At 43.3% G+C, this 17762-nt stretch overlaps 3 protein-coding genes across 5 annotated transcripts; 1 reads left to right on the top strand and 2 right to left on the bottom strand.

The window, feature by feature from the left end:
- Window positions 1-56: 56 nt before the first annotated feature.
- gstz1 (glutathione S-transferase zeta 1) lies at window positions 57-2581 on the bottom strand. Of its 2 annotated transcripts, none has more exons than XM_085766824.1 (9): window positions 2306-2581; window positions 1843-1894; window positions 1688-1755; window positions 1417-1497; window positions 1206-1331; window positions 1047-1122; window positions 901-953; window positions 417-466; window positions 57-236 (listed from the first exon to the last, which is right to left on the bottom strand). In XM_085766824.1, the coding sequence occupies exons 1-9, from the start codon at window positions 2333-2335 to the stop codon at window positions 110-112; spliced, it is 663 nt and encodes a 220-aa protein (XP_085622950.1). In that variant the 5' UTR covers window positions 2336-2581; the 3' UTR covers window positions 57-109. The 2 variants fall into 2 exon arrangements, with proteins under 2 accessions (XP_085622950.1, XP_085622951.1); XM_085766825.1 differs by lacking the exon at window positions 2306-2581 and adding an exon at window positions 2002-2184.
- Window positions 2582-2823: 242 nt separating this feature from the next.
- Window positions 2824-8870, top strand: aldh6a1 (aldehyde dehydrogenase 6 family, member A1). The gene is made up of 12 exons (XM_085766819.1): window positions 2824-2940; window positions 3410-3451; window positions 3551-3625; window positions 4120-4281; window positions 4488-4566; window positions 4984-5286; window positions 5763-5884; window positions 6251-6440; window positions 6974-7155; window positions 7256-7435; window positions 8317-8415; window positions 8497-8870. Exons 1-12 carry the CDS (start codon window positions 2902-2904, stop codon window positions 8599-8601), a joined length of 1578 nt encoding a protein of 525 aa, XP_085622945.1. The 5' UTR covers window positions 2824-2901; the 3' UTR covers window positions 8602-8870.
- Window positions 8871-9023: 153 nt separating this feature from the next.
- LOC146963862 (basal body-orientation factor 1-like) lies at window positions 9024-17298 on the bottom strand. 2 transcript variants are annotated; one of them, XM_085766821.1, is made up of 11 exons: window positions 17083-17298; window positions 16026-16278; window positions 14596-14661; window positions 12916-13059; window positions 12755-12835; window positions 12555-12625; window positions 11676-11820; window positions 10607-11100; window positions 10304-10408; window positions 9447-9518; window positions 9024-9254 (listed from the first exon to the last, which is right to left on the bottom strand). In XM_085766821.1, exons 1-11 carry the CDS (start codon window positions 17124-17126, stop codon window positions 9155-9157), a joined length of 1575 nt encoding a protein of 524 aa, XP_085622947.1. In that variant the 5' UTR covers window positions 17127-17298; the 3' UTR covers window positions 9024-9154. The 2 variants fall into 2 exon arrangements, with proteins under 2 accessions (XP_085622947.1, XP_085622948.1); XM_085766822.1 differs by lacking the exon at window positions 17083-17298 and having other exon boundaries at window positions 16015-16135.
- Between the last annotated feature and the right edge of the window lie 464 nt (window positions 17299-17762).

Genomic DNA, 17762 nt, shown 5'->3' with positions numbered 1-17762 from the left:
AAAGTCTCCATGCCCCTTGAAGTTATTTGAAATAACAGCACTTAAATGAGATTGAACAAAGTGTTTTATTTAAGAATGTATAAAGTGGTATTACAGCTGCTCAGTTACACTATGTCCGCAGATCAGCAGGTGTGTCTGGTTGGCAAGACGGGTGGCTCGCTTTGAAAGCCTCAATCTCAAGTAAGGTTTGATTTAACCTTTTGATAGTTGGATACTGCCCGACGTCCACTTTGAACCTGTGGAGATTAAAGACATGTAGGGGTCATTCATTCTTTTTATAGGATTTTAAAGGGGATTTAAAGTTCAGCAGGGTTTATATCCAGGGTACATCGTGTAAACAGAGGAATCATTTCTATAAACACAAGCATGAAATGTCATAACATTCATGTTTCTTTTCATGTTCAGGGTGACTTTACCTCTCTGCATTGTAGACTTGAGGGACCAAACAGATGTCTGCCATGGATATCTAAAACGTATGAAATGGGTCAAATGAAAAGTGTCTGCTGTGCTGTGTGCCACACACGTTATCATGCTTAAAGCAGAAGTAAGCGATCCGGTCGTTTTGGCTACTTCTTGTCAGCCGACGGAGTTAGCAGCCCCCGTCCTCGTCATGGATCTATTGGTCCTCGTCCCTACGTCACCACATTCACGTGCATCCCTTGGCTGCACACACAGAGAGGACCGCCCCTTTATGCCGTTCTCTCTCTTCATTGGATAAAGCTTGTAGGATACAAGAAAAGTTTTCTCCTCGGTTCAGAGCAGAGCAGAGTGACTGACAGACCCGTGTTTCGGTCCAAACACTCTATGTAAGTGATTGCTGTTGGAAGATAGAACTATTTAAGACTTATATTAACACAAAAATATCGCTTACTTCTGCTTTAAATATAACCAGGCTCTTACCTCATCACCTACACAGTACTTTCCTGCTGTTTGCTTTAAAATGGGCTCCAAAGCTGGAACAGATCAAAGTAATACGAGTAATGTTGTAAACGTTGTCAAAAGAGGAAGTTGTGGAATGTCATAAAAAAAAAAGATCTTCCACCAACCTTGGAAACCGCGGTCGATGAAGTGCTGAGCCCACTGCATCTTCTCTGCTCCAATTTTCTGTATTACATACAAATTCTGAAAAACATCCAGGGTCAAGTTAATATTGTTTGTTTAGTTGGTCCATGTTGTGTCATTATTTCATGGCTGAGCCCACTCACCTGCAGAGGCTGGATCCCAGAGGCAATGAGGTCACTTATCATCCGAGCCTGGGCACGTTTCTTTGGGTCGGCTGGAAGGAGGCGAGGTCCCGGCCTGGTCTCATCGATGTACTGGATCACTGCCAACTGTGTGAGCAGAAACACCAGTGTTACAGCTGCTTGCATCAGGTACAGTGTCGGTATAAGGCGGGTGAAGAGTTCAGGGACTCACTGACTGAGAGAGGATGATGCCATCCATTTCCACTGCAGGCACTTGTTGCATGGGGTTTAATGTTTTATACTGTTGGGTCAACTTGAGCACACAGAGAGCTTTTGTGAGACTTAATACATTTAGTCTAAACTTGGACATGGATTGCTGATATAATGTAATTTCATAATGTACAGAAAACGCTACAATACATTACTGAGATGTATCTCATGCCATAAATTTGTAAAGTATGTCACAGACGCATTAGTATGGATTGTGAATTAGTATATCGTACCTGCTGACCTCCATCTTTGATTAGATTTACTGGAGTCTGGTCATATTCAATACCTTTAAGAGCAAAAGCTGGTGCACAAAAAGTAAATTATTATCTTTAACATCCAAATGACGTAAACACAAGCTGAGGCAGACAAATGCTGTGGCATCACTTACCAATGCGAACCCTCCAGGAGCAGGAGCTTCTGAAGTATCCATGAAGAACAGGCTGTAAACAGAAAGCCACAAGAAAACACTCAGTCCACTTGGAAACACATCACACCTCCCCCCTGACTATTATTCCAACTTTTCATGTGTCTGTTATAGCTGCTTCACCTTGGTTTGTGTTGCCATGTCTTTGCCTCTAGTTTTTCCTACACACTTTCTTTGACTATTGCAGTCACTTTTTCTACAAAGTCGACCACATCCCCACCATCCTGCAAGCAGCCAATGGGATGAGCTCCCAGAACCCCCTCCTACTTACTCTTTGGTCCATGACTAGGCAATAATTGGGGTTTCATATGGTTCACATTAGAGACCTGCTGCGCATACACACACACACACACACACACACACACACACACACACACACACACACACACACACACACAGTAAACAGCTAACAGTGTTATTACAGTACCTTGGCGAGGCAAACTAAGGACAAGTGCATTGTTGTGGTTGTGATAACGATAGCACTTTTATTTTTTTAGGATTAGCTGTGCTTTGCTCAGAGGGTCGTCGACGGTGTCCTGTCCATTTCACGGTTTCAAAGTCCTAATTTGTTGTCCTTGTGGTCCTAAACAGTGTCATGTAGACACAGCTAAGCTAAAACACAACACTTTGGGCCTGGACTTCAGTGATTTGCAGCTGGGCTGAGAGCTCCCTGGTCACAGTTCAGCTCCTGGTTGCATAACTTCCTGTTCTGTATGTGAGAAAGACAGGCCAAGTTGCTTTATCCAATCGTTAGTTGACTTTTTACAGTCAAGGCGGGATCATGTAAAATCCTCACTAGGGATTGGCTAGCGAGCATCCACAGCCGACCAATCAGGACGCGCTAATTTGGGGAGTGCGAGAGCGCAGCGAATAGCAGGCCGAGGATTAGTCCAGAGAGCCCGCCCCCCCGGTGATACATCTCTATGAGGTGGAAAGCTGAATGCTGTCTTCTGCTGGCCACCGTCCTACTTGCGGAGAAGTTGGTCAAATCAAGTCGGCCCAGCACAATAAAACATTTCCACCATGGCGTCAACAGCATTAAGATCAGTGCTATGGACGAAGGTAAGATTTGAAGGTTTTAAAACCTTAATAATAACCCCAAATTATTAAAATGCAAATATAACGCAGGCAGGTTTGACAGCTCACATTGTTTACAAAGTACCAGGGGGTCATGTGCTGCAGGATTTAGCTGCTCTGGCTTATTTTTTTTTTTATCACAAAAATGGGATTGACTGTAGTTGTTTATTCCTCTATTCACTGGACATTTGATGCATTTTATGTATGCAATGATTGTTCCAGTCCACTCCAGCCTGCTTGACTTTGTCCCCTTCAGACCCCCTCATAACTCGCACTGTAGTTGCTGATTAATCTTGTAGCTAGGCCTTCAAGCTGCAGCTGGAACAAACTGGTTGTGTGCATGTAGATATTCTGCAAAATGAATAAACCAAACCTTCAGCTATAAAGATTTATAATATATTGATCATATTTATTTCATTTGATGATTTCAGACTCTGCTGTGTTTCTTCCTCAGGTCCCACTTAAAGTTGGCCGCATGTGCTACTCCTCTTCTGTGGTGAGTTGAAACAGTGCAATCTTATTGTCAGCCTGTTGTTACAGTTTACATCAAATGTCACTTGTGGATGCCGATCTAACATAATGTGTCTCCTCACAGCCAACCACCAAGCTGTTTATCGATGGGAAGTTTGTTGAATCCAAGACTTCTGAGTGGCTGGATATTCACAATCCTGTAAGTATTCTGTTTAGGGCCCACGCATATATAGTACGTAGTTGGGATTAGGAACACTTAGATAATACTATACTGACTTGGCTGATAACAACAAAGCCTACAAAGTTGCCTGACCTGTTAAATAAATAATTGAGCCTCCAAACTGGTGTCTGTGAACATCTTACCGCACCTCTGCTCACCTCTGCTTACCTTATCTTAAGTCAATGTAAAATTTTTGGTTGGCATTGAACCTCAGCAGCACTTGTTTTATCATAATGTTACAGTCACAAATGTGTCCAGTGTGGAAATCTGTTGTTTGCCTCTGATAAACTCTGAACTACATATTTATGAAAGCCCACATATCTCTGTTACACACCTGCATGGATGCACCTGTTACTTAACTTTTACTGTCCTAAAATGCCTTCCTGATTGGTAAAAGTAGTTTATCTTAAGTGTTGAAGTTGTAAATTGAAACTGATGGCATCCTGTTTTCTGTTTTTTCCTCTTCTCTGCAGGCTACCAATGAAGTGATCGCACGTGTACCCAAAGCCACTCAGGAGGAGATGTTGGCCGCCGCGGACTCCTGCTCCCGAGCCTTTCACTCATGGTCTGAGACCTCCATCTTGGCTCGGCAGCAGGTCTTTCTCCGCTATCAGCAGCTTATCAAGGACAACATTGTAAGTCAAAGGGGTCAGAGAGTGTAAGGTGCAACTGAAAACCACACTTTCTTTTTCAGCACCGTCCAAATTCATTTTTATTGATTTATATTCTACACTTATCACACATTACTTTGGAGCCTGCTGTTTACTTTCAAAGTTTAAAGCTTCAGATTATATTTAACCTGACGTTGATAACAGAGGATTGTGTATGTTTTGCATTGCAGAAAGAACTTGCTAAGTCCATCACGGTGGAACAGGGAAAGACCCTCGCAGATGCAGAGGGGGATGTGTTCAGAGGATTGCGTAAGTTTCAGTCGCTCACACGCACAGAGACACCTTTACAAAGGGCAGCAAATAGGTAAATGTTTACATGTAATGTAGACTCTTACTTAATGGTTGGGAGAATAGTTAATGAGTTATGCTAGTTATGTATCTGGATAAACCGGAACAAAGGGCGGGTTACCTCATGAGCCCTTTGAAAGATCAACACTGATTAGCACAGCAGTACAATTACTGCCTTGTAGAGAATCTCATTTTGTCATTTAGTCAAGCTTTTATTCTGAAAATAAACACGATGATGCTTATCTTCCTCAATTTCAGTTTCATTTTTCTCTTTTTGATTATTTATTTTTTCTTGGAACGGTTTCTTTGCCAGAGTTTGACACGTATGCAGAAACCTAAATGAAGTTGTGGGTTGCACTCTGTGTTTTTCCTCTGCAGAGGTTGTGGAGCACGCCTGCAGCATCACCTCTCTGATGCTGGGTGAAACACTCCCCTCCATCACCAAGGACATGGACACCTACACCTACCGCCTGCCTCTCGGGGTGTGTGCAGGCATCGCCCCCTTCAACTTCCCGGCTATGATCCCTCTGTGGATGTTCCCCATGGGCATGGTGTGTGGCAACACCTACCTGCTGAAGCCTTCGGAGCGAGTGCCAGGCTGCACCATGCTGCTGGCCAAGATGCTGCAGGATGCTGGGGCTCCAGACGGGACGCTCAACATCATCCACGGCCAACACGCTGGTAAGAGCTGGTCTCTGTGACCTTTAGCCAGAGACTGGTGGTGGTGTATTCTGACACATAATATGAAAAATGTCAATGGCTAAAGTTAACTATTAATTGACAATTAATCTTTTTGTAGATAGATAGAGAATGCTTATCATAAAATAAATGGGAGCAGTTAAAGAACACATCATGAAACTACTAATCAAGCTGGAGTTCAGTGATGGGGTTAGGGCTAAAAAAAAAAAGAGGAATAATGCCCTTTTGCAACATTTTGCAAGAGTTCAGGGATTCATCCTAAACATATCATGTGAAAGAGGAAATTCATATCACCATCAATGAACATTAGAATTTAGTTTGTGACTCTGAACTGACAGTAATCAATAACTATGGCAACTGATTTCTTTCATTTCTTGAGTTAATTTCATAATATTCTGTGACATACATGTACCACACGCAGTGTTTGACATTGACATGTCTTTGTTTTTCTGCCACAGCTGTCAATTTCATCTGTGACCATCCAGCCATCAGGGCGATCAGCTTTGTTGGCTCAAATCAAGCTGGGGAGTATATTTACGAGAGGGGCTCTAAAAATGGCAAGAGGGTCCAGTCCAACATGGTGAGTAGTATCAAATGATGAATGTGACATTGTGGGTTTAATGCCTGAGACTGGCTGATAATGTCCAGCAGGTGGCAGCATTGGCCAATAGATTGTTGTGATTGTTGAAGGGAGAAGACGAGGGAAAACAAAAAACAAATGTCTGTGCATCACTGGGCCCGAACTGTGAATTATAAATGTTCCATCTCTTTATTTATATTTGTGTCCAGCAGTAGTTTTCTGTCACATGGTTTTTTTTAAATATGGGAGGGTTACTACGTGAAATTTGTAGAGTACAACTCCCTGATATTACAGTTAACCGCCTGTTGCTGTAATTTGGAGATCAAACTGCAGAAGCCCTAAAACCACTCCTCGTGTTAACTGCAGGGAGCCAAGAACCATGGTGTGGTGATGCCCGATGCCAACAAGGAGAACACTCTGAACCAGCTCGTGGGCGCAGCGTTCGGGGCAGCAGGACAGCGCTGCATGGCTCTGTCCACAGCCATCCTGGTAGGCGAGGCCCGGGGCTGGCTGCCCGAGCTGGTGGAGCGCTCCAAGGCTCTGCGAGTGAATGCAGGTACCGCGCCCCGTCACCCCACCCCACCCCACCCCACCCTACCCTACCCTTCACTTCTGTCTCTCCTGAGTCCCCTCTATTCTCCCTCGGGGCCTTTTGGGTTTAGTCATCTCGGGGGCCACCCACGCCGCCATAACCACACCTCTCGCCTTTTGGCCTGTTGTAACTTCACATTGGGAGTCAGCTGGGAGAGAGAGGGCTTGTTGAGTCAGCCATGCTGCAAATTTGTGGCCAGATCTGCGGCCTAGACGTAAATAGCGGTTCGGAGCATCAAATCCTTTAGAGAAGGGAAGCTGGTGTGAGGGTAAAATAGAGGATGATTCTCCCTCTTCGCTAATTTGCGCAGTACACAGGAAAAACCCAAAAGTATCAATTTTTTAAGGGAGTGCCTCAGGGTGCCCCTCATCCAGGCTTTTGCGTTTGTGGCAAGAAAGAAGCGTTCGGATGTCTGTGCCCTTGATGTTGTGTGCACGATCATGCGACTGCCACAGCGTGTAACCTTATAGCTTGTTGTTTCTGGGGCCCCCGCTTAGGAGACCAGCCTGGTGCAGATGTGGGGCCTCTGATCTCTCCCCAGGCCAAGGAGAGAGTCTGCAGTCTGATCCAGAGCGGCGTGGACCAGGGAGCCAAGCTGCTCCTTGATGGACGAAGCGTCAAAGTGAAGGGTTATGAGAACGGCAACTTTGTGGCTCCCACCATCATTGGCGGTGTCACAGTATGTGGTTTTTCTTTGTTGTTGTTGTATATTTTCACATCAGCGTCGCATCAAAAAGAAACAAAAGTCCCAACGAGCGTTCACCTCTGTGCTCTTACAGCCTCAGATGAAGTGCTACGCCGAGGAGATCTTTGGGCCTGTGTTGGTTGTTCTGGAGGCAGACACTCTGGATGATGCCATCAGCATGATTAACGGGAACCCCTATGGCAACGGTACAGCTATCTTCACCACAAATGGCGCCACTGCACGCAAATTCACTCACGAGGTGGACGTGGGCCAGGTGAGTGGCTGCAGCCCCCAAATGTGTTCCTCTGTTTTGGGAGAATGGAGACATTCACATCCCTCTGTCATGTCTATGCAGCATCTGTAGCAGGCAGCACATCACGTTTCTGTATGAAAACCTCATTACACTAAAAACAACAACAATTATTTTCCATGTCAAGTATAGCCTTGTTTGCCCCTGACCTAAAATACACACATTTTGCAGCCCCCTTCCTCTCCAGTCAAGACTACAAATAGCCACAGCAAATATGTGTGTTGAGTGGAAACAGGGGGACATAGAAACATTTTTACGGGTAGTATTCGAGGAGGGGAAATCTTAAATTAATCTCAGAAGGGATTCCTAGGATCCTGTTCAACGCTAAGGCGTAAATATGGCCTGCTTTCTTCGCTGTTTGTTTGCCTGTGGAGCCTAGTTATGCCCTGTGTTTGCTGTTCACATGTCGGGGAATGCTGTGCAGGCCATGTGCTATACTCCTCTCCAAACCTCGATGCAACAAACATCTACTTTTCTTTTTTTTTCTCCCCCCGCACCTTCACCAAAAGGCCTTAGTGTGTCCAAACTTACTCTCGCTGTTTCAAACACTCTAAACCAGCCACGCCATGCCTCTATTGCCTTCATAACAAAATGTTTTATTTAGTTTTTTCCTTCCCTTTCATGAAAACCGTCCTTTGCTTTCAAAACTGCAGATATAAGCCGCAGGTTTAGCTGTGTTTATTACGTTCATGTAAGCTTGTTTTTTAAACAACGCAGATGTCCCACATCTCTCATCGGCCACATCTTACTCATGCTAGCAATTTGGGATTCCGGGGAATCGCTCTACAAAACTGACACTTATGGAAATGAAAGGGACGACCCGTTTTGTTTTGTTTTTCCTGCAGGTTGGAGTTAATGTCCCCATCCCCGTCCCGCTGCCAATGTTCTCCTTCACTGGTTCAAGAGGCTCCTTCAGAGGGGACATGAACTTCTATGGAAAACAAGTAAGTATTGCACAGACGGCAACACAAACCGATCTCAGATTTGATGTAAATATTATAATTTCTGTCTCTCTCTCTCTGCAGGGCATCCACTTCTACACACAGATCAAAACTGTAACCTCACAATGGAAAGCTGAAGATGCCACCTTGAAGAGCCCTGCAGTTACCATGCCTACCATGGGACGCTAAATACTCCATACTACTGTTCAATCCGATTAACCAGAACACCTTAATAACCCATGCACAAAACAGACCTACATTCACTGTGAATAGTTCATTAATACTTAATACTCCCCCCCTTTGGAAGATTTTATTTTAGATGTGTGTGTGTGTATATATAGATATTCTTATATAAAACCACTATGGCCAAGATTTTAACAATGCAATAGATCTGTACAGATTAGGCAATGTTTGTATGGATCCCTGTCACTTCCTCAAATGCAATGTTGTCAAATTTGTTGCAGCGTTTTCTTCCAGAGATCTTGTTCATCATCTGGGACATATTTTGGTGTCAGCTCTGTCATGAGTTTTGAATCGAGTAAAATGATCCTTTGCATGGGTCGTGTTAAAATAAGCTTTGAATATGAAAGAAAGAACTCGAAAGCCATATATGTGTATAACATGATATATATAATGAGCACAAACAAACATCAGTGCACATGACTGACACTCTGTGGGAAGCCCACAGAGCGGAGGCAAAACAATCCAGAGTGCGATGTGCAATGCAGAGGCCACGCAGAGGTCATGTGTTGTGTATATCCGGCAGGCTGTTTGGGTTCGAAGGCAGAATGGACTCAGGCGCCTGGGTGATGAAGGTGGCCGGGGAGAGCTCCTCTCTAATTCTGGAAGACAGTATTCATTATGCAACACTAAAACGCGGTCGTCTTGATAAATCACACGTAGGCATTCATGTTCTCACAGCCAATGCTTTCTCTGCTAAACACAGAATGTGGGACCAGTAAATCTGCACAGGCTTCGTAATTGCAAGGGTGAGGTACAACTTTTATTCTAGTACATTCCTTTCAGTGTCTTACCCGGCAGCATCACTGTCAGTGGAGTTCTTCTTCTCAGAGGAGGCAGTCAGAGCCAGCTGGTGGCTGACTTTCCTATCAGGACGAAGCAGAGTTACAGTTAAATACAACCACTTGTAGTGTAAAAGCCATGTTTTAGCAGCACACAGTTGCCTGTTCACTCAGGCCTTCAGTCTGTCTTGGAAAAAGGGTTACTCTGGGTCAACACGATGCACATGGACTTGGATGCTGGTAACTGACTCCAGTCTCCAAATGTTCTGTGTGCGCCCGCCGGACTAGGTGCCAGACCACTGTTGACATGAATATACATCTCGTCTTGCCTGCTATACCCCCATACATCCAGATCCCCTGCGTACTCCGTTCTGAAAATCATGTTACCAGCTGCTCTTTGACCACAAGTGTTCAAAGAACAAAATAAACTTGCTAGTGCACGTGAAGAGGGGCCAATAGGCTGAAAGCAAATCGACGTGACCAGATGTTTGTTTCCAAGCACACGACTCTGCGGCTGGGCCTATTTTTACTATTGTGCCCAGACTCTTTCTTCATTCTTTTTAAGCAGCTGGATGGAAAAGAAAATTGGTTGAAGCCTAACTGATGTTTTATGGTATCCTCTTCTGCTGAGAAAATGGCTGTTTAAAACATTAAAAAGAGGGAGGAGTCACCAGAGTTTCAGCCTGAACTACTGCTCGGTGTCACTGCACTTTGTTCTTCGGAGTTAATTGATGCAAAAGTTTAAGTTCATTTTAGGGGATTATTAATGGGTTTAATGTATTGCCTTGGAAAGTCAATGAGTGAGGAACAAGCAACCAGACCAGAGCTTTGTAAGTCAAACATAAACAATTGGTGGAGAGTTTTATTACCTTTCCCTTTGTCCATTCATTTTAGCAAACAGAAGCCTGAGCACTTGTTCCCTCTGCTCCCAAGTCAGATCGGAGATTTCAACTTTGCTGCCTGGTTGATGTGTCCTACAAAAACAGGATGATGGAATCAAAATATCAATCTCTGCTCTTGCAGAAATTCATTTACACATACAGGCTGTGAGAAAATGAACCTGGAGTATTGATGTTTGATGACCACTGACTGATCTGCAGGTGACAGGTGGCAGATTTAAAAATACCACAAAAACATACAGTTGTCATGTAAGTGATGGGAAGTGGACCTACCACGTTGCAGCTGCCTCCATGTCTGAATAGACAGAGTTGGTACTGTGGGAGCTTTTGTGGAAGGTGCGGATGGGTGGGAATTTCTGATTTCCTGCCATGGCTTCGTTCAGTCTGCAGCGATAAGCCTGCAGCGCCTCCTTTTTGTATTTCATCCTGCTCGCCGTGATCTCCTGCTTCACCTCAGCCAGCGACTCGTGGAAGAACTGCTCCAGCTCCGTGCGCTGCTCCACAACGGTGCTCGCTAGCCGCTTGATGTGTCCTAGTTCTTTCTCTCGCATGGTGAGCACCTTCTGCAGCTTCTCCAGCTCTACCTGGCTGGCCTGGCTTCTGACCAGCATCTCCTCCTTCTCCTTCTTGACCTCTCGCTCAGGTGCCTTAGCCTTTTGCTCCAGGGCCTGCTCCAGGGAAACTATCTTGGCTTTGAGTTTAGATAGCTCACTTTTTTGGGCCTCAATCTGAGCTGCGTTCTTCTTTACCATCAACTCAAAGGTGTTCTGGATGAGTAGAGAGAAGAGCACAGTGGTAAAATGGATGACCACCCCATCATCTAGCTATCTTTGGAAAATCATTTCATTTTTCATGCCAATATAGACGTAGAACAGATAATGATTTGTGTGCTAGCCTGTGCTGCTGAGTGAGCGGCCAAAGCGTCAACAAGGAGGGTTTACTCCCTTGATTGACTGTCATCATCATTGGTAAGATTAATGTGCCCGATATTTATTTATCTTAAAGAATCAGCGCCAGAAACCTGTGAAGGAGAAGCCACTGAATTTGAACCCATACACCAGTGGAAACTCACCACAACCACTGACCACTGAGAGGCTGGGTAGTAGTCAGGAGGTGGTGGGGGGGGGGGGATAGGAGTAGGACCACAAGGAAAATACACAAGGTCAGCACAAGTAAACAACACAAGGGAAAAACCACCTGAAATATATTCTGGACAGATCTGACAAGTGTTTCATAACTGAAATGATTGAAAATGACTTTATGGAGATGAATGCTCTCTGTCCAAGGTGTGCTGCCGCCTAATAGTAACGTTGCTGTTTGCTGTCCTATGGTTCAAACATACCTTATCCACTGCCAACGAGGCGTTTTCTTTTGCCAGTGAGGCTGACAATTTCTGCAGGTCCTCCGCTTCCTTTATGTGATATTTCAGTGCTTCATTGAGACGGACATTCTCCTTGAACACAGAGCGCGAGGCATCGTCCAACTGGCTAAATAGTTTACAGAACAAACAAATGAGCCACTGTGAAATTTGTCTCTAATTATGACCACGCCATTATAAATCTGAATTTTGCGCCTGACAGCATTCGCACACAGGCCGGTTTTATTTTAACCTGCACAGAGTGTCCCAAGTACAGTAAAACAAATGCTGAATGTAATATTTTAAGACTGTTTATTAGTCAGTGTAGTAATGGCTTTTAAAGTGAGGGGACCATGTTGAGCGTATCGCACGTTTTCGCTCTCACTTTCTTGGTTCTTACACAGGAACCTGAATTAACTGAGTCACTGTGCTATAGTTTCACGACCTAAGCATTTTCAAAAAGAAAATCAATTACTGACACTGAGACGAAAGGGACAGGACCACACCAGTATCAATGTTGATGTTTTATGAGCTGTACAAAAATAACTAAACATAGCAGAGGTGAAATATACATCCCATGGCCTCAAAAGTAATAAACTATGGCCTTCCACACACGCTTTATACTCCCCTCCCTACAGGACACTCTGGGACGGCTGAGGATGTGATCATTGGCTTAGGTGATGTACACTATAATGAACATGACAAACCGGTGCGGTCAGGAAAATAACATTAGTTCTAGTTATATATATTTATACATATACATAGTTATATGAGTAAATTATTTTTTCTTTTCTCCATGAGCACATCAAAGTGCAGTTTAAAGAATAAAATTAGATCGTAAAGACACAGTGGAAACACACTCACACAACGGCTTCATTGTGGGCCCTGTTCACCACCAGAGCTATCTTTCGCTCAGCTTCTTTCTCCAGACGAGCCTGCGGGGATTTTTTATAAAAGTCATTCACTGTTCCATCGGAGCAGATCTATGTCACAACAATTTCACCACATCCTCTGTCATCATCTTATCATAACTACTTGGGTAGGACTGGGATCATTTTAGATACCTTTTCTTTGAAGAATTTGTATTCCATTTTGTTTAGGTTTTCCCTGTGCTCCTTTTCAGCAAATTCCATGCTTTGTCTTATCTGCAGAATAAAAAAAGTCATGTGGTAGCATTTTAACTCCTGGACAAAAAGCATAACCACTGCTCAATAGGCGTACTCACATCATTGAGTTCCTGCTCCATCTGGGCTTTCTTCTTCTGAAACACCTTAATTTTCCTCATTCCGTCCTGGATCATGTCAAAGTCGCTGGATTTCTTTCTGAACAGTTCTTTCATCTCGTTGATTTGAAGTTTGTAATCTTCAACCTGTCGAAACCAACCTTATAATTAGAAGCACAAAATGAAACACATTCCACATATTAAATGCAGACCAAGATTGTAAAAATGCATCCACTAATCTATATAATAGAGCTGCTGCAAACTTCCCATAAGTGCAGCTTGTATCAGTCTAAGGAAAGAGGATTTTTGTCCCAAAGTTCACATTGGTCACGCTTCTTTGCAAACCAACTTTAGGCACAGATCAGTCAACCTAAATACCTCAAGATGCTACTGTGAAGAAGCTACTCTGAGCAAAAATGTGACAAAGTGACCAAAGTCATGAGAAACTAGCAAAACATGCACCCACAAACATGCACATGATGACTAAATGAGAGGTTATCAACCATCTGATTACAACTTTGGTCCTAATCGTTATTCTTCAGATATCCCTGTATACGTTCATCTACATCAGTGCTCTTCTCTGCAGTATTTACACAAGTTAGTTTGCATCATATGCACTTTTCACTCTCTGTGGTTTATCGAATCATGAGCTTAAAAATATATCCACCCGTTTTAAGTCAACAATGATTAGTGATGCCGCTTGTCCTCTCGCTGTGAAGTTACTGTTTTGGGAAGTTTTTTTTATAGAGCGGAGATTTGGATCACTAAATATCTCAACACTAAAGACTTTCATCATGCCTCTCCTTAGACAAAAGCCAGCCACCACTTCTCTGATGGAGTAGTTTCCATTAGCTAAGTCCATTTTGAAGATGAACGACTTTATCCCCTCAAAATGAGAAACATGTCTTGAATTCACATCTTTAGAGTCAACCACAGGACAGTATTTTTTCCCCCTAAGTGGTCATATGTCGCAGTTCATGTCATACATGTCTAAAATTGGGATGTTTCAAGTTGGTCCAGACCATGCCTCTTATTCCTTCATCAGACACTTATTGGACTCTGTTTTACCAGCATGAAGTAAGAGCTGGAAGATTGAAAACAGCTGCTAGCAAAAGAAGCACACGTTTTCTGTACCTTTTTTGTCCAGTCAAGATTCTTGGATTTCGTCATGTCAGTTTGATAGCTTGATCTTTAGGGGTCAACGCCAGAGGTGAGGGCAGGAGTAACAATAAGAGCGTTTGGTGTATGTTATGTAACTTTAACTGTTTTTTTCAGAGTAAAGCTCTTTGTGATATGTGAGGATGGTGAACACATCAGAATCAGCAGTGCCACTGCCTGTTCCCGGACCAGGCTCTTTTAAATAATGTTTTTTTTTCTGTGGCCACTGACATGGATTAAAATAACGTTAGACCATGTAACTCGGAATGTGAGGTTTTTTTTTTGTTTTGTTTTATGGTCGCTTTGTTTGGTTGTTGTTTTCTTACATAATAAATGTCAACATAATTACACACAGGACAGCTGTTAAAACACAGCGCAGCACATTTCTGAGATGCTACAGGTTACACTCAGTAAATCACACTATGGCCTCGTGTTGCATTTTACTATGAACACGCTAGCTTGCGCATGTGTTGTGGGCCTAGTGTTGCTTTTCTTTTCTTGAGGCTGTGTTTTAAATGAACTCACCAGTTTGTTTTGCTCCTCACGTGCGAGTGCCTCTTGACTTTGAAGGCTTTTCTGTAGCATATTGATCTGTTAAAAGAAATGGCAGCTTGTTAAAGGAAAAAAAGAGACAAGACTGACCAGGTCTGTCATTTTCTTCTCATCCAGAACTTTACAAACTACCTAGAGCCAGCCCAAGGCATAAGCCAACTAAACACCTGCTTAGGGCCCTGTGACCATTGGGGCTCCCAAGGGCAATTCACTTTTTTTTAACCTGTAGTGCCTAACATCTGTAGACCCATAGAGAAATCTGCATAATTACAAAAATCTTTAGTTGTTATTGTTGCACTTCAAATTGTTGTTGCACATTGCTGTTGCAGTTTTTTAAAAACCAAAATAGAAAAGCAGATGATGTGTTTACAATAAATGCATTGTCTATTGGTTTATTTTTGTTACTTGTGACATTCAGTATCCCACTCAGTACTATATCAATTTGAATATGAAGTGTAAATCAACCCCAAGCTGCACTTGCACTAGCTGAATTTGGTACCATTTCAGCATAAAACCATACAGTACATGGGTAAAAACATGCCAGGCTGATGATTGACTTGACAATGACAGATTAGAAAAATGAAATAAGATTGTAGGTTAGTAAACAATCCATAATCAGTATTAGTGGCAGTAATAGATTAATCAGGGCCGGCCCCTGGCATAAACACTCTATGCGGTTGTTTAGGGCCACAGCCGTTAGGTGGGGGGCCACATGATCAGAAAGGTACCGGGGTTCATTCAAGTCATTTACAGTAAACATCCTGAGGTCTGCACGCACGCTACAAGCTTTATATGTAAAGTCAATATTCAGCTTCTTTATCTCACATTTGAGACATTTGGTGAAAATAGAACGGCAGAATGACAACATTTATGCTCAAAAAGCAATCTCACAAAATTTCATTGTAGACTTGTTTTCTACACTTATCTATTACTGTATTCATATCCTATTTCAAGCACCAAAAAACAGTTTGTTCTCAAGACTGAAGGTGTGTTTTCACAAGGGATTTGAAATTTTTCAAAAAGCAGACCTCAAATTTCCAGCATTTGGCCTAAATTATTCCTTTATACAGTGTTCTAGGACAAATTGGCCTCAGTGTACTTAGAGCAGAGGTTCTAATATTTAGACATAAAACACTTGAGTATTGTTACATCTGCAAGTATCTTAAAAAGATAAATTTAAGAAAATATGTAAAAGTCGAGAAAATGGCCTCAAACCTCAGAGGGCATAAACATGTCTGTATTCAGTTTTAAGCAGTGATTTGGTGTTTGCGCTTAGAGTGGGCCACAAACAAAAATCTTGTTTAGGGGGCCACCAAAATCCTAGGGCCGGCCCTGAGATTAATAAATAAATTGCTTAAGCCCCGTGGTGGCTTGTGCTGGCTCTGAAACTACCTCTCGCTGACCTTCTCCTCTTTGGCTGCGGCATTTCTCTTCAGAAACTCAGTCACATCGATGGTGTCCTTCTCCGCGCGGTACAGCTGGGTGGTCAGCTCCTCGTTCACGCGCGACAACTTCCCACACGAGTCGCGGTACTGACCGAGCGACCGGTCGGTGACCTGTAACCTCAGCTCCCACAGCGCAGCGTTGGCCTTGGCCTTCTCCATGTCCGACTCCTTGTCCAGTTTTGACTCCTGCTTGCCATCCTTTTTGCCTTTCCTGGGGGTCAAACCGTGGCACGTTAGTCTGGACGTCACAGCTAGGGCGGGAGCGTGCCTATGTTCCCTCAGCCCTATGTTCCCTCAGCCCTTTGTTCCCACAGCCCTATGTTCCCTCAGCCCTTTGTTCCCACAGCCCTATGTTCCCTCATTTCTAAGGTTTTTTTTTTTCTTTCCAAAATTAGGCCCTATGTTCCCACATTTCCTTTATGATCAATTTGCATCAGATTTTATCCCCATTTCTCCCAATTTGGTAGTCAATTACACCCAACCCATTATCCAGTAGCAGTTGACTATAATAGCTTTTAGCTAAATCTGGGAACATAGGGCCCTGGGAACACAGGGCTGACCCCTTCCAACACCGCTACTCCAACATAGGGTTGAGTGACCAACCCTTATACCGGGAATTAAACTCACCTCCATGAGTTAGCACAGACAACAAACTTCTACCTAGTACAAATAGTGTTAGTAGTAGTAAACAAAGCATTAGAAAGTTTGTAGGTCATGGTGCAAAGGACCCTAGGTTGAAATTCCTCCGAATCATCCCTTTAAAATAAAAATGACTTGATTTAGAGTTTCATTTTGAGAAAATTCTTAGAAATAAGAAAAATCTTAGGCCTGAGGGAACATAGGGCTGAGGGAACATAAGGCCTAATTTTCAAAATTTTCAGTGAAAAAAAAAATCTTAGAAATGAGGGAACATAGGGCTGACCCCGCTAGGCTGAGCCTTTGCCATTTTGGTTATTCTCCGATCCCTTCACAAACAACTTGTAAACAAAATACGTGGGAGCAGCAGAGCACTCACCCAGGCTTCGGCTTCTTCACCTTGGTCACTTTCTTTTTCGGCATCGCTGCTGCTTCGACCGGCTGAAAGACACGACGGAGAGCGAGTCTATGGTGCAACAAGGAGACGGACGAGCATGGTGATTTCTTAAAAGTTGGCTAAAGCTAACGACAGCAAGCTAGTGAAGCTACCCTGCTGTCGGTGTTTGTGTAGTGCTGTTTCCATAGTTACAGTTCAAATAGTTACTAAGGACAGGTCACATTTCTCTGGTAGGCGCAGGACATATGGCAGCCTCCTACTGTATATTTTATACACACACAGCGCTCTAGGAGGATTATGTATTATGTTGTTAAAGCCCCAAACAATAACAACAACACAAAGTATACTTATTACTTACAACCACTAGTGAACTATATACATGACATTTTAAGAAATACATCAACATTAGTTAGTCTATGTGCCCCTGTAATTTCTCCAGACACCAACCAGCAGGCCTAGTCTAGAACTAAAGTGATTGGTTATTTCATCAGTCAAATCAGCAGCTTTAATGTCAATGTCAATGTTGGGTTACAATGAAACACATTTGGGCTTATGGGTTATAAGTTAACATGAAAAATTGCAGGGTAGCTAACAGTCCACTCACCTGAATTTAGAGCCGTCTGCAGTCATCAGATCAGATGGTCTGAACAGGGGACCCATGT

This window comes from Trachurus japonicus, chromosome 22 (genome assembly GCF_045865225.1).
Source record: "Trachurus japonicus isolate A0001 chromosome 22, Traja_1.0".
Classification (NCBI taxonomy): Eukaryota; Metazoa; Chordata; class Actinopteri; order Carangiformes; family Carangidae; genus Trachurus; species Trachurus japonicus.
This window is presented reverse-complemented; position numbering and strand designations above follow the sequence as displayed.

Bases quoted from the DNA above. Each gene is read 5' to 3' on its own strand.
- LOC146963862 (XM_085766821.1), bottom strand. From the start codon at position 17,126: ATGCCGAAAAAGAAAGTGACCAAGGTGAAGAAGCCGAAGCCTGG. The intron at 12,836-12,915 runs GTGAGTACGCCT...TTTATTCTGCAG, and splicing joins TGGAGCAGGAACTCAATGAT to ATAAGACAAAGCATGGAATT. The intron at 11,821-12,554 runs GTGAGTGTGTTT...TAAACTATTTAG, and splicing joins GCCCACAATGAAGCCGTTGT to CCAGTTGGACGATGCCTCGC.
- gstz1 (XM_085766824.1), bottom strand. From the start codon at position 2,335: ATGCACTTGTCCTTAGTTTGCCTCGCCAAG. The intron at 1,332-1,416 runs GTGAGTCCCTGA...CTGCTCACACAG, and splicing joins GCATCATCCTCTCTCAGTCA to TTGGCAGTGATCCAGTACAT. The intron at 237-416 runs GTAAAGTCACCC...TAATCTCCACAG, and splicing joins CAAGTCTACAATGCAGAGAG to GTTCAAAGTGGACGTCGGGC.
- aldh6a1 (XM_085766819.1), top strand. From the start codon at position 2,902: ATGGCGTCAACAGCATTAAGATCAGTGCTATGGACGAAG. The intron at 3,452-3,550 runs GTGAGTTGAAAC...GTCTCCTCACAG, and splicing joins TGTGCTACTCCTCTTCTGTG to CCAACCACCAAGCTGTTTAT. The intron at 4,282-4,487 runs GTAAGTCAAAGG...TTTGCATTGCAG, and splicing joins AGCTTATCAAGGACAACATT to AAAGAACTTGCTAAGTCCAT.